The sequence below is a fragment of the Phyllostomus hastatus genome, unplaced genomic scaffold, assembly GCF_019186645.2.
Source record: "Phyllostomus hastatus isolate PE091 unplaced genomic scaffold, TTU_PhHast_1.1 phas_contig_159, whole genome shotgun sequence".
NCBI lineage: Eukaryota > Metazoa > Chordata > Mammalia > Chiroptera > Phyllostomidae > Phyllostomus > Phyllostomus hastatus.
In genome coordinates this window covers 20,305,207-20,318,934 of record NW_025333640.1, presented here as the reverse complement: position 1 = coordinate 20,318,934, position 13,728 = coordinate 20,305,207, and the positions used below count along the sequence as shown (strand labels likewise).

At 44.2% G+C, this 13,728-nt stretch overlaps 1 protein-coding gene across 1 annotated transcript in view; it reads right to left on the bottom strand.

Moving 5' to 3' along the window:
* Positions 1–7,273: 7,273 nt before the first annotated feature.
* The window catches only part of CPE (carboxypeptidase E), a 76,579-nt gene continuing 70,124 nt past the window's right edge, over positions 7,274–13,728 (bottom strand). The window contains exons 7-9 of the mRNA XM_045831840.1: positions 12,153–12,252; positions 9,670–9,788; positions 7,274–8,073 (exon numbers count right to left, since the gene is read on the bottom strand). Of these exons, the coding sequence (XP_045687796.1) occupies positions 7,975–8,073; positions 9,670–9,788; positions 12,153–12,252 (318 nt within the window). The 3' untranslated portion in view covers positions 7,274–7,974. The remainder of the gene's footprint in view (positions 8,074–9,669; positions 9,789–12,152; positions 12,253–13,728) is intronic.

Here is a 13,728-nt window from a genome sequence, read left to right as displayed (position 1 = left end):
GTGTCAGATCGGCTGCCGTTGACATGGCTCTGATTGTATTTCTAAGTTAATGTTGGAACGTCTTTGTTCACGTGCATGCTGCTCACCGGAGAACTTCTGGGATCTACACTCTGAGCAACTGTCAAATACACAACACGGCATTACTGTGGGGACCCCAGGCACCGTGCCATGCATCACATTCCCATGACCTCGATATTTTGTAACTGAACGTTTGGAGCTCCATCTTCTTTCACTGTCGTCTCCACATCGGTGCTTTGGCGTTAACGTTTCAGAAACACCAGGTTTTTCCAGTGTAGGCTGAGTAACAGTCTCATACATCTCAAAGTATTGGGTTCATGATGGTTTTATCTCTTTTTTATTTTATTATTCTGGCTTTAGTATTAAATGGTTGCTCAGTAAACACAACAGTGAGTAGAAAAACTACAAATAATTATTTCAAATAATGTTTAAGTTATTTAAATACTACTATAGTGGACACTAAAGTCATTATTAAAGAATACCTTTTTTTGCCCTGGCTGGTGTAGCTCAGTGGATTGGGCATGGGCTGTGAACCAGTGGGTTGCCAGTTCGGTTCGTGGTCGGAGCACATGCCTGGGTTGCGGGCCAGGTCTCCCAGTGGGGGCCATGTGAGAGGTGACTACACATTGATGTTTCTCTCCCTCTCTTTCTCCCTCCCTCCCTCTCTCTCTGAAAATAAATAAATTTAAACAAAAAAATTTTTTAAAGCCCTGGCTGGCGTAGCTCAGTGGATTGAGCACGGGCTGGGAACCAAAGTGTCCCAGGTTCGATTCCCAGCCAGGGTACATTCCTGCGTTGCGGGCCATAACCCCCAACAACTGCACATTGATGTTTCTCTCTCTCTCTATCTCCCTCCCTAAAAATAAATAAATAAAATCTTAAAAAAAATAAAAAGATTAGTTTAAAAAAAAATTTTAAAAAAGAACACCTTTTTTTGCGTGAGGTCCATACCTCGTTAGCTGTGTCTTCCAATGAACACCATCAGCAGACCCAGGTCATTTAGAGGTGCCTAGACCAATAGTGATTTGACTCAGGGACATTTGAAAGGCTCCAAGAGTCTAGTCTATACCCCAATATTACACCATAGCTCTTCCAATGCCTAGGTTTTCACCTCACTTCCAAGCACTAGTCTCACCTGTGGATATTTTACCTGGGTTTCTTCCACGGTCCCTGTTTCTCAGTACCAAACCTCCTGACTTGCATTGCAGTAATAGCAGTAGTAATAAAAATAACAGCATGTTTGAGAATAGTAGTACCACATCTTTGAGTAGTAATAACACATTGTTGAATAATAATAGATACATTTCTAAGCACCTGCTACATGCCAGGCCGTTCTCTAACTGCTCACATGTATTCATTCCTTTCACGTGGGCACCGCGGCCCCTCCTCAGCAGCCTTCCCCCCAGGGCTGCAGGCTGGCAGGAAGCTGCACCCTGGAGCGGAAGCCGCATGATGCACAGGTAGCCCTGGAGCTAGGAGTCTGGGCCCCTTCGTTCGTCCCTTTGTTGAAGTATTGTCCCCATCAGTGTTTCACCTGACTTCAGTGCTCATAATACTTCGCTGCATGCCTTCCTGCCCTACACCTGCCGAACTCTGCCCGGGCTAGAACTTCCAGACACACTGAACCTCTGCAATCAGAACCTGTGGCTTTCCCAGGAAACCCCTGCCCCAGAGGAGGAAGTGGAGCAGTTAGAGGCAGGCGTCAACGCCAGGTCTTCTGCTCCCACTGCCCTGTCCTGCCCGAAGTTCCCGACCGTGCCCTCGTCTGTCCTGAAACACGTCTCTGCGCAGCGTTCATGTCAGGGCTGTGCACACATCTGTGCCAAACGTCGCACGTCTACAGGGGACTGGATCAAACTAACTGGGTTCGCAGCAATTCCACACGACAAGGAGCTGTAAAACAAGATTCATTGCATTCCTTTGCATGATGTTTTCAAATTATCTTTAAAGGGCCTTCTTTCAGAACAGGTAATAAATAGATAATAAACCCAATGTATAACAATTACCATGGGTGAAATAATCTGAAGACTACAAAGCAAAGATGTGAATTGAGAAGACTACAGCCCTTCTCACACATGCTACAGGGGGCGGGGGATGCAGGCAACGGGGTGGATGTGGGGTCAAGCAGACAGGAGATGACCAGCCACACGCTAGCTGAGAGGTGAGGAATGTAAATTCTGAGACTGTTTCTTCCACTGTTAACCAGGAATGCCACAACCCATCCTTCTCTCGGTGTTGTAAATGGATTCCCAAATACTGCACTTCGAGTACCTAGCAGGGTGTAACCGAGGCATACCCTCAGTAATGGTGATGATGATGGTGGTGGTAGTGACGATGATTCCAGTGATGGCGGTCATGAGCAGAGACCATGGTGATATGCCATTCTGCGCTCTGATAGAGACCACACGGGGAGCATGCGGTAATTACTGAGCAAATGTCCAAAATAAAAGAAGGAACGAAAGAAGAGGAAGGGAATAGAATACTAACAAAGCTAAGACAGGTTAAAAAACTAGAAGAGGGAAAGTGTAGCAACCTACAAAACCAGCCTGTGGTCCCTGGCATCACGGAAACTTCCAGTCAGCTTCATCAGGGTGATTTTTCCTGTCCGAGGCATTACAGACCGCATTCACTATCAGCGTGGGCTGCTCTGGCTAAGCCAAACCTTTGCCCTGTTTTTAAGAACACTGATTCTTAGGGAACTTTGCACTGATTTCAATTAATTACATAAGTAAAGCATGTATTACTCTAGAAACACATGTTATAATTGAGTTGATTCACAGGCTGACTCTCCAGTACAAAAAATTGAATGGTAAGGAAACAGAATATTTATAAGTACCTAAAATGATGTTCAAGAAGAGCAAGAATAGCCCTGGCTGGTGTGGCTCAGTGAATTGAACACCGTCCTGTGAACTGAAAGGTCACCAGTTCGATTCCCAGTCAGGGCACATGCCTGGGTTGTGAGCCGGGTCCCCATTTGGGGGCATGCAAGAAGCAACTGATTGATGGATCTCTTGCACATTGATGTTTCTCTCCCTCTCTCTCTCCCTCCCTTCCCCTGTCTCTAAAATAAATAAAACCTTTTTTAAAAAAAAAGAGAAAAAGAAGAGCAAGACTAAGATGCAGTGTATTTACAAGGTAAGACCTAAAGGTCCAGGCATATTCTTGTTGACATTTCTGAGACAGAAACGCCAAATGCCCATCCAGTCCCGACCGCAGGAGACAAGCCCTATGAGAGTCGTGAAAAGAGAAGCTGAGTCATACGCTGGAGCGAACAATGGTCTGTAAGCCTCCCACGACATCAAGTGATGGAAAGATTTCAGACGTTGTATAAATAACAGATGAATATCAAAGTTCATGCTTCCCCCTCTGCAAGTAATGTTTATCTTTGTTTCTATAAAGAATTGAAAATCAAAATGTGAGTTTAGATTAGCTATTCCTTCCATAGTAATGTGTCTGGTTTTCACTGACAATGGAGGGGGTACGAAGTTCAAAATGCGTTATTTCATTAACATAAACTGTCTACCCCGCTCCCTTTCTGATTTTTGTTCTCAAACAATTTGCCCCTGTCGTTCACCATCCAGACCTCTGCAGCCCTCGGCTCTCATACCCTCTGCATTCTTGTCTGCTCTAACCTTTGGCTCCAAACCAAAGCAAAGGCCTTCATCCAGAGTTTTCATTTTATGCCAAGTTTATATGGGGCAATAATGTGACATAACCTTCGAAAGGTCAGTGTCATCTTGGACTGTATTAAGAGAAGTACAGTATTCAGAACATGAGAGGTGTTGGTCCCGTGTTACTTTTGCAAAACAAAACAAAATAAAAATAATCCCACACTGGTTGAAAAATAAGACACAGGAGACCAACAGATAGAGGTTAAAGTGTCAGCTTTATCATTAATAAACTAATTGGAGAAAATGACATTTGGCGTGTGGACCAGATTAATACCCTGTGCCCACAAGCCCCCTCCTCTGTCCCCCCACACACCAAAGCACCAGGGGAGAGCCTGGGGCAGGGAACGTTGAGCAAGGGGAAGCTGACAGTCAAATTAGCTCACCTGTCATCACCTGACTTCTCTGTAAGGAGGAGTGCGTCAGGGTTGGGACTGGAGGCCGTGAGTCTTGTTCCAGTGCAGGTCCTTCAACACAGAAACACTGACCAAATGAAAAGGGTTTCCTTCCCAACAGTACTCAATCCCAGACCCTTCATTACATTAACTCAGAGCAGGTTGACGGCATGACTAGGATGGTGGGGACCTTTGAAATCACAAGACTACATGGAAATAATACTTTCCTTCCAGCTGCTGAACAGGTAGTTGACTTGGTCTTACATATACATTCTACTCACCACCCCCTGCCACATTTGCTGCATCCTGTCCACTTATATGAGGCCCTGCGACCAGTCCTGGCCAATGAAATGTGAGCAGAGCTGATGTGTGTCACCTGCAGGCTAAGGCAATGAAAAGTCCATTCTTGGCTCCTTAGTCTCACTGTCCCTCTCCTGTAGAGACTGCAGAGGTCTCCCATTCCAGGAGGGGCAGCTATGCCAGGCAGGGCCTCTGCTAACCTAGGTCCTGAGTGAATGAGAAAGAAGGAGTTCAAGAGGGCAAGACCATGGTCATGGCCATGAACAATGAGGGAAGGAAGCGCTTTCCAGAGCAGAGAATCAATTCTGAAGCCAGGAACAGTCTCCACCCCCCAGAGAGGACTATAAAATATCTGCTAAGCAAGACTTCAGAACTGCTGCAGGCCGGTGAGCGCTGTGCACCTCCTGTTCCTCACCGTTCCAAACGGAGTGTTTGCTGGCCGTATCTTGACCCTATTCTACCGTTACCTGCTGGCTGTGAGGGATGCATACCTGTCTTCTTAGTTCATAGGTTTCTGGAGCAAGAGGGGCCTTAGGCAGACCTGATACAGAGGCTATTGTGGCATCATTCAAAGTCTCAAACTTGAAGCTTGAAACCTTGATTTGATGTGACTAAAAGTTGCCTCCCCTGTGAAAGAGTTCAGTGAAACTTCTATTTGAAAAAAAATGAACCAAGTTACGTTGGAGACCGGAAGGGAAGGCTATGGTGACAATAATGTTGCTCACCAAACATTGTGGCCCAACAAAGCTGTGCCTAGCTGTGGCCAACGAGCTGTGGATGGAAGTGACTCCAGGTACCTCTTCCTGCAACCGAGACAAGAGACTGAGCAAACGGTATGTTGAGACGGCTGAGCCACAAGGCTGACTGACACATACCGCCTTGTGGAGTCGCTACACATAGGACGGATTTCCTGGACAGTTACAAGGACCTACAGACCTTTCATGAAAAAATCAATTACTGTCAAATTAAACCAGAGATTTAGGGTTGCTTCTACTGCAACATAGTCTAGCTTCTCCTGTATGACCCACAGGGAGCAAAATTCTGAAGTTCCTCAGAGCTCAGTCCCAATCTTCTCTCTTTTAACTCTATGGACTCCTCCTAGGGCATTTAGATATTCCCATGACTTTAATATGATCTATGTGTAGGGGACCCTACTCCAAGCTTGTCCCAGATAGGTGTGGATTATACCTGGTGTGCTGGCAAAATCAGTTGAGCCCCTTTCATTCTCAAAGCTGCCTCGGTTTGGATAATGAAATAATATAGTCGCCTTACGTATATGGCAATGACACCCAAATCTCTATTTGCAACTGCAGCCTCTACTAGAGCTTCACACACAGCACATCCACCATCCACTCGACACCTCCACTTGTCTGTCTCACAAGCAGAGGCATCTGGAGCTTAACATTTCCTAGATTGAACATTTTTCTTCTCACCTTTCCCAACTCGCTGCCCCTTCAATATGCTGTGTGCCACACACCCATGTGCCTGAGTTAGAAATGTGATGTCATCTTTGACACCCGCCTCTCCCCCGTCACCCACACGCCGTCTCTGACCAAGGCCTGTCCGTTCTGCTTCTGAAATATGTCAGAAACCCACCCACGTCTTCTCATCTCTGTGACACCACGTGGTCCAAGTCACTGCTCTCCTGGACCTGCTGTAGCCTCCTAACTAGGTCCTACTCCTGCTTCTGCTCTCCACACAGCAGCCAGAATGACCTTTAAAACACAAATTAGATCATAACTGTTCCTAGCCGAAGAACATTCAGTGATTCGAAAAACAAAATCCTCAGGTCTCAATTCTGGCCCACAAGGTCCTGCATGATGTTGTCCCTTCCACTTTTCTGGCCTTTGCTCCCCACCTCCCACATCTCTCTGCTTCAGTTGTTCCGTTCTTCTTCGTCCTCCAGCAAGCTGCGTGTTTTCCTACCCAGAGGCCTTTGCATCTGCAGTTTCTTCTGTGTGGCAGAGCCTGGTAGATGCTCACCAGAGACCACATTCTCTTCATCCACCTTGGTGTGCAGCTGGACTACATTTCCCAGACTGCATTGCAGTTACTGTGGAGGGGGGGGCGGGGGGGGGGGATGCAATTCTAGGCCTTAGGATCTGAGCAGCAACTACGTCACTTCCAGGCCTGACCCTGAAGGACATCTTCCAAAGGCTCCTCCATGGATTTTCCTCCTGTCTGCTATGGGATGACCACCATGCAGCTTTGACGGCCACATGCAGAAGTTTGCTGATCTTCTGTCGGAATGGGCCCCAGAATGACTGCACAGAAAAGCCATCTCATCTTTCTGTCTTCTACCCAGGACAGGTACCTGAGTAAGAAATACACTTCTATCGTGCTGAAGCCATTATATATTTGGGAATCTATTATTACAACAGTTGACACTACTTTTTTAAACCCTGTAGCTGGAACAGTCATCAACCCCAGCCACACAGAGAGAGACACACATGCACACAACACCCTTAGACTCAGTCACTCTGCACTGCTCACACCTACTCACATTTTGGGTCTGGGCTTATATCTCCGAGGGGTCATCCCCGAGTCACCCCCCCGTCCAACTTAAGTTGCTCTGACATGCTCCTTCTCCACACACTATCCTTCCCTGTCATTTTATTCATCACAGTTCATAATTACATAGTCATTTGTGTGTATATTCAAAGTCTGTGTCCACAGCTGACCCATAAGGTCCAAGGAATCAGAACCTTTTGTCCACCACATTAATTACCCACAGAGTGTACACTGCCTGGCATGCAGCAGCCAGTACACACATTTAAGGATGGAGAGGACGAACGAATGACAGGTAACTATCAAGGGAATACATTTTTTTTAATCACAAGACCACCATTCTAGACCAAAATCATAAGAGAATTAAAAAACAGACCATGGGGATATTTTTAAACCTTTATTAATTTAGAATGCAATTCTGGGCCAGTCTACAACCCGAGAAAACCCTAAACTTGGAAGTAGTGCTAACAGGCTGAGTAAGAGAGCTGTACAGCCCCTATATGTACAAGCCAAGAAGTCGATTTCCATTCCCTTCGCAAAACCTCTTGCTAACCACTTACGTTTTCTTCCCATCAAAAATGCATTAATAAAGATCATGCTTATATAGCTGGTCGACACAAGAGACAAATGACGATTTATACTGAGCTTTTTAGGCCTTTCAATATAGTGCTCATGGCTCCAAGCTGTATCTGTTGACCTTTCCTACGACATTCATTATGTGACAGTCACCAATTACATCAAAAGGACTTCATTAATTTTTAAAAGCTAGGATGACTCAAAAAGTCCTGCATTGTAAATGACCATGCAATACTGCATTGAAGTCTAACATGGCCACATCACGTAAACCTTCTCCACCATCCTTTGTGTAATATATGTAGGAAAATGAATGTTATATAAGAAGAAATAGGCCAAGTTATTGTATTTTTACCTAAGAGTGTAATTATTTAAGTAATGTCTATTAATACTTAAACAATTAAAAAGGAAGTCAATGTTAAATATTAACTGCATAAAATCTAAACAAAAATGGCCACGTTACATCAGACTACATTATACAGACAGAACAAAAGCAGCTAATTAGAGCCTTTTTAAAAATTTAAAGTTTCTGACATCATTTTCCACCATTCCATCAGTTCTTCCTTTTCCTCTTCTTTCCTTTCAGAAAATGACTCCAGTTCAAAATCAACCTACAAAAGGAAATCAGGAATATATCGTTACGAAAGTGCACATGTCCTTTAAGAGCTGGAATGAAAAAAAATAAGAGTAATTTCAGAGCTTTCAAAATAAACTCTTGTGAATAAACTCACTAGAATAAACTCGCCACTTGAATTAAAGTATATCCTTTAAAAATTTCTCATGACAAAAGACACTTTCAGGGGGAAAAATAATCAAACACCATTACATTTGAAATGTGCTTTAATATAATAGTTTTGTGGGGTTATTTAAAAGCAGATTATTCAATGGCGGATTACATAAAGGCAGTCTTTCCCCCTCCCAGTAAAAAGATGTAATTTCTAATTATCTTCCTTTGAATATTCAGGGAGCTTCTCCTGACAACCTTGAATGTTCTCCTAATCGCTAAGGGAACATGCAGTTCCGTGTCCTGACATCCCAAACCACAAGGCTCTGCTTCCCAAAATCCTGACTGTGCTGAAGAAACTCCACATACGTCCAAACCACCAGCGAGGCCGGTGCCTGGGAACTCAGCCCTCCTGGTGAACTAGGCATCCTCATCCATGGAGAATCCACCACATAAAGGATATTCAGCCCGTGCAGCCTACGACCCCAGTCCTCCACGGGCCCTCTAGATATCTGGGCCTCGTTGCAGATGGAACTGAGAGTCCCTTGATTTGGCCACTTGAGCCCCTGGTTATTTAGGAACATGGTGGCAGTCACAACCTCCTTGAAGGAACACATCCTAGAAAGGCTAAGGACTGAAATAGTTGAAACTTTTACAACCTGTTTCCAGGGCTACTTTTTTCCCCAAATTTCATTTGCCTAAATTTCCCTCCTGATTTAAATACACATACAGCCAAGTATACATATATACACAATCAAAACCAAAGCACCAGTTGAAAACTACAGATATTTTTTTTTTTTTGCAAAACCCAAACATAGATACTCCAAACTGGGTACATAAACAGAAGTAAAATAAATTCTTTTCAAGTGAGCCTTTTGATTGGAAATCCTGTAAGCCATTCCATGGTACTGGTAATGTGATACAAAGACAGTGGTAAAATCCTGCTCTCAGAGAAGTTTTGGTCTCATTGCCATCACCTTGCTAGCAAAAGAAATGGTATCCACTTAAATTTAATGTAGTTTTTGATGGCGAGGGTCTTGCTCATCGTATGTGCTTAACAAATGTTTAGCTAATGCCTAAAATTATCTTGCAGGCATAACTTATTTTTCCGAATACTCATTGTGTAAAGTATTATCCTAGGTACTCAAGATAAAAACATAAATGGAACAGAACCTCATTTAGATTGAAATCAATGTGGCAAGAAAAAAAGGGGATGGTAATTTTGTTAGGTTGCTTGATTTTCTTACGGATCTCATCAAAAACTGAGAAACAGTAACAGAGCTTCACATTGAGTGGTATTAAATCAACCAATGAGCCCTTGGTCAAGTTAACTTTGCTAGGGCTCAGTTTTCTCATCTGTTAAATGGGGATAATAATAGTATCCACCCTATAATGTTATTGTGGAGATGGAATACAAGTCCCTTAACTATGCCTGACACATAGAAATGCTTAATAAATCTTAGCTGTTAATATGATTACTTACTCGAACAGCAGGGCTGTAAGGAACTGCCACTTTCTTTGTGATAGCCAGGTAGCCCGGAGCGGAGGCTGTAAGTTTATAGTTTCCAGGTATCAGCAGTCTCCAGTAATCGCCGTCCTTTGCTGTAAGGAAACAAATATCACACGTAAGGCACATGTGTGAAATGCATAGTTATGCCAACTAAGGAATACCCACTAGACCACATTTCAACTCCTTTTATTCCCATTCTTAAAGTAGATATTAATGGAATTTGATGCAATTACTGAAGAAAGTGCAACTATCTTTAGTAAATTTCCTAAGATAGTGATTATTCATAAGCATATCAGGAATAACAAGATACCCAGAGACCCCAGGCAGTGGGGTCGGAGAATTTTCTTGATTCTTGCCACGTACCTTGCCAGGTGGAGACCTAATGGTGTGAGCATGTAGATCAGGGTTTCACAAAGTGTGGCCCAAAGATAGTCCCGCCACAATCCCTGAGGCACTTGCTAGGAATTTCCAAATATTCAAGCCATGTTGGTCTGGATGGCCTTCTAGGAACTCTATCTTCAGCAAGTTCTCCAGAGAATTCTTAAGCAGAGTTACGTTTCTCACCCTCTCACTCTCCAAGTATCCGTGGTTCCTCACCTCGACCGAGATGAGGCTCCGAGCTCACCAGTACAACCACTCTCCCGCACATGCCTTGCACTCACTTGCCTTTCCCGCTTGGTGATACGTGCCTGGCAAGCCACCAGCTCTGGGCAACTCCCAGCTCTCTGCCTGCCCCATGTGGCGGCAAAGGGCTGGGGGAAGCACACTCCCATGCAGCCTGTCTCTGACTCATAAACACCAACCTTACATAGGTCACAGCACTGCCCCGCCTCCTGCTAGTGCCTCCCTCACTCGTCTTTTCCTCTCCTATTTTTCTAGATCAGTGCAGATCCCTGGGAAACTTGTCAAGATGCAAATTCTAACTCGCTAGCTCTGGGGGGAGGCCTGAGACTCTGCATTTCTAACCAGCTCCCAGGTGACTCGGAATTCAGTGGCTGGCCACTGCCGTACCTTGAGCAGCAAGGTCCGGGGGAACAATTCACACTCTCTCCTGTTGGCTAATACCCCTAGGACAGCTTTCGTCCTCCCTCTCAGTAGTCCCTGCTTTACATCTTATGTCCCAGTGAAAACTGAAACAACCCGAAAGAAACAAGTCACCATCACCATCGCTTCCAGGGTACCTCGGGACCCCACATCTCCTTCCAGCTAGCGCTTCGTTTTATCTTCTTTGCTTTCCAGAAAAATTCTGGAGAAGGACTGGCACTATTCTCTGTCTCTACAGTCTCTCCTCTTCTCCCTTCTTGGACCCCCCTGATCAGGCTCCCACCGCCCCACTGAAGCTCATTTTGTCAAGACTCTGCACACTGGACACTTTTTAGCATTTCGTCTTTCTTAAAACAGTTCTGGGCTTCCAGGGAAATGTGGAGTTCCCTCCCTGCCTTGGACTCCATTGCCAGTTCCTCCTCATTGTCCTGCCTCCAAAGGCTTGCGTGTTCCAAAACCCACCCTCTGTTTTTATTCCTTTCTACCTGTATTTATTTCCCAGGTTAGATTTTACTAAAATGTTCACATCGCAGAATGCAGAGCAAGTAACATCTGTATGGCAGGCACACCAGGGTTCACAGGCAGGAGAGGCTGCTTGTGGCCAGATCGAGCCTGGGTGCCGTCTTCAAAAGCCAACCTCCTGCAGGGCTAAGAGGACAATATCTCAGCACAGATTCTGGTATACGTTTGAGAAGGTGAGCTGGCACCTAGTGGGTTGTTGGTAGGTCTTTGTTGAATAAATAAATGAAGTTTTAGAGGATAAGTGATAAAGATTTAAAATACAAGTTATAAATATGGAATTTAAGACAGAGGTACTGGTACACGTGGTTTGGGAAAATTGAAATGTGGTTTAAACTTCAAAACAACTGATGTCAACCTCAATCCTGCAACAGCCTGTTTAACCTTGAATACGCCTAGATTTATCATGCGATTAAATGAAGAAATGCATGAGAAATCCTAAACACGCGAGATGCTGGCAGTTCTCTTTTTCCTACTTTTTTCGTTCCCTCCTGAGGCCCACCAGTGCACAGCTCGTTGGCCCCTCTTCCTCAGAGAGATGGGGAAAACGCTGGTATTTGAACGCCAGCAAGTAAATTTTCCTGTGCCTCAAGGACTACCGAGAATCTCCAGTGGATGGCGCCACCTTGCAGCTCTGCAGGGAGATAGCCGAGGACAGGGCGCCATCTGCTGCCCCCTGATTTCTACAGGCAGCAGCCACCGATCCTGAGTCACTGCCTGAATCCTCCCCCAGAGGAAATTCAACCAGATCAAAGCTGGGAGAGAGGAAGTAATGAGACAGAAAGCAGTCCATTGTTCTGCTTAGAACACCGTAAGAATTTTAACTGTGATAATAAGTAATGGTGCTTCTGTGGATAATGCTGGAGCCTCAGACCACAGCGAAGAATACCCACCAGATGTAACATCGTGGTCTATTCCTTCCACTGAGATGGTGGCGTTGGCAATTGGGTGGCCTTGAAGGTCTCGGACAAACCCTTTAACTCCTCGGTGTATCTGTGAAGGTCAAGAACAATCACAAAACTCATATTAGAAATGACCTAAAAACCCATCTCACAGCAAGCATCTCCTTATTTTCTCACAACACACTGTAGATCCCCCAAAACGTGCTCCACAGGTCCCTGAAGGTTTTTCGCAGTCTTTATTCTGCTCTTTCTCAAGTGGACAAATGAGAAGTAATCCTCCCAAAATTGGTATCTTGTTCTGAGTCAAAGAAAAACTTTCAAGTACCTTCTGAACCACTAAAACAAAAATAGAAACTCTGTCATATCTGTAAAATAGTTCTGGTCTTAGCACATTTTATTCCTTTCTGTTTTAAACTGGTTACCTGTGATCATCTTACGTGGTCACTGTCAGTTGACAAGAGTTTTACAGCCATTAAATACCTGTTCATTCTAATAAAAAGATATATACTGAGACTAATTTGGCATTAAACCCACTAGCATTCTTATTTTGGTTGAAAGTAAGTGGCATAAAAGATCAGGGAACTTCATAACTGGAAATTGTAGTCAGAGATAAACTGGAAGAGGATGATTGAGAATAATGCCCTTGAATTAAATTGAAGCCATCAACTAACTCTTGCAATGCAAACTACAAAGACAGCTTTTTTCTTTATTTTTAAATAATTCAGCTAAGTCAGTATGTGTTTGAAGTGACAGAGAGTCACTTCAGGCCTTTGAGAAAGTGCTGCCTCTGGAATACTAAATGGTAATTTATTAAGTTTCATTACTTAACAAAATACATCCCGACCTCCCAAATGCTCAGATTGCTTCTCAGTCTGGACCCAGAAAATGATTTTTCTTTCGCTACTGATGACATTCGACTATTCCCTACAGGAGGAAGAGTAAGTCTCACGTATCCCTTTGCCATCAGAGAATAAATTTGTCAGCGGCACACTGCTTTATGGAAGAGATGACGGATTATCAGCAAGTATTTTGCATGCTCTATTTTTTAAGAAAACAAAACCTCTGGAGTCACCATGGTGTGACGAAGCCCAAATTAAACCACAAGAAGGGAGACCAAGTGGCACAGCCCCATCAACGTGGAGATGGAGAGATGCCCGGGAAGCACCCTGCGGCCTCAGCACCCCCACTCCAGCTCCAGACACCACCTGACCTTCAACGACTGGGCGTCAAAACCACCGAGCCAGGCGATTCCCAAATGACTGACTCCCCCAAAACCCTGAGCAATAATACAGTAATTGTTGATGTTTTAAGCCACGGCCTCTGTGGGTGGTTTGTTCTGTAGCAATAGATCATTGGGACACCCTTTCTATAGAACATAGTGCATTTGGTTAAAAAATGAAGTATATACCATTATAATTTGTAATAACTGAAAATGTGTTGAAATTGTAAGTTTATAGTTTGGTATATTTGGTTTCCCAAATAGAAATATTCTCATTATGATTAAAAAAAAACACAACTCTGAAATTCCATAGAAGTAACACACAGTTTTCTCTAAAGGCAATTTAAA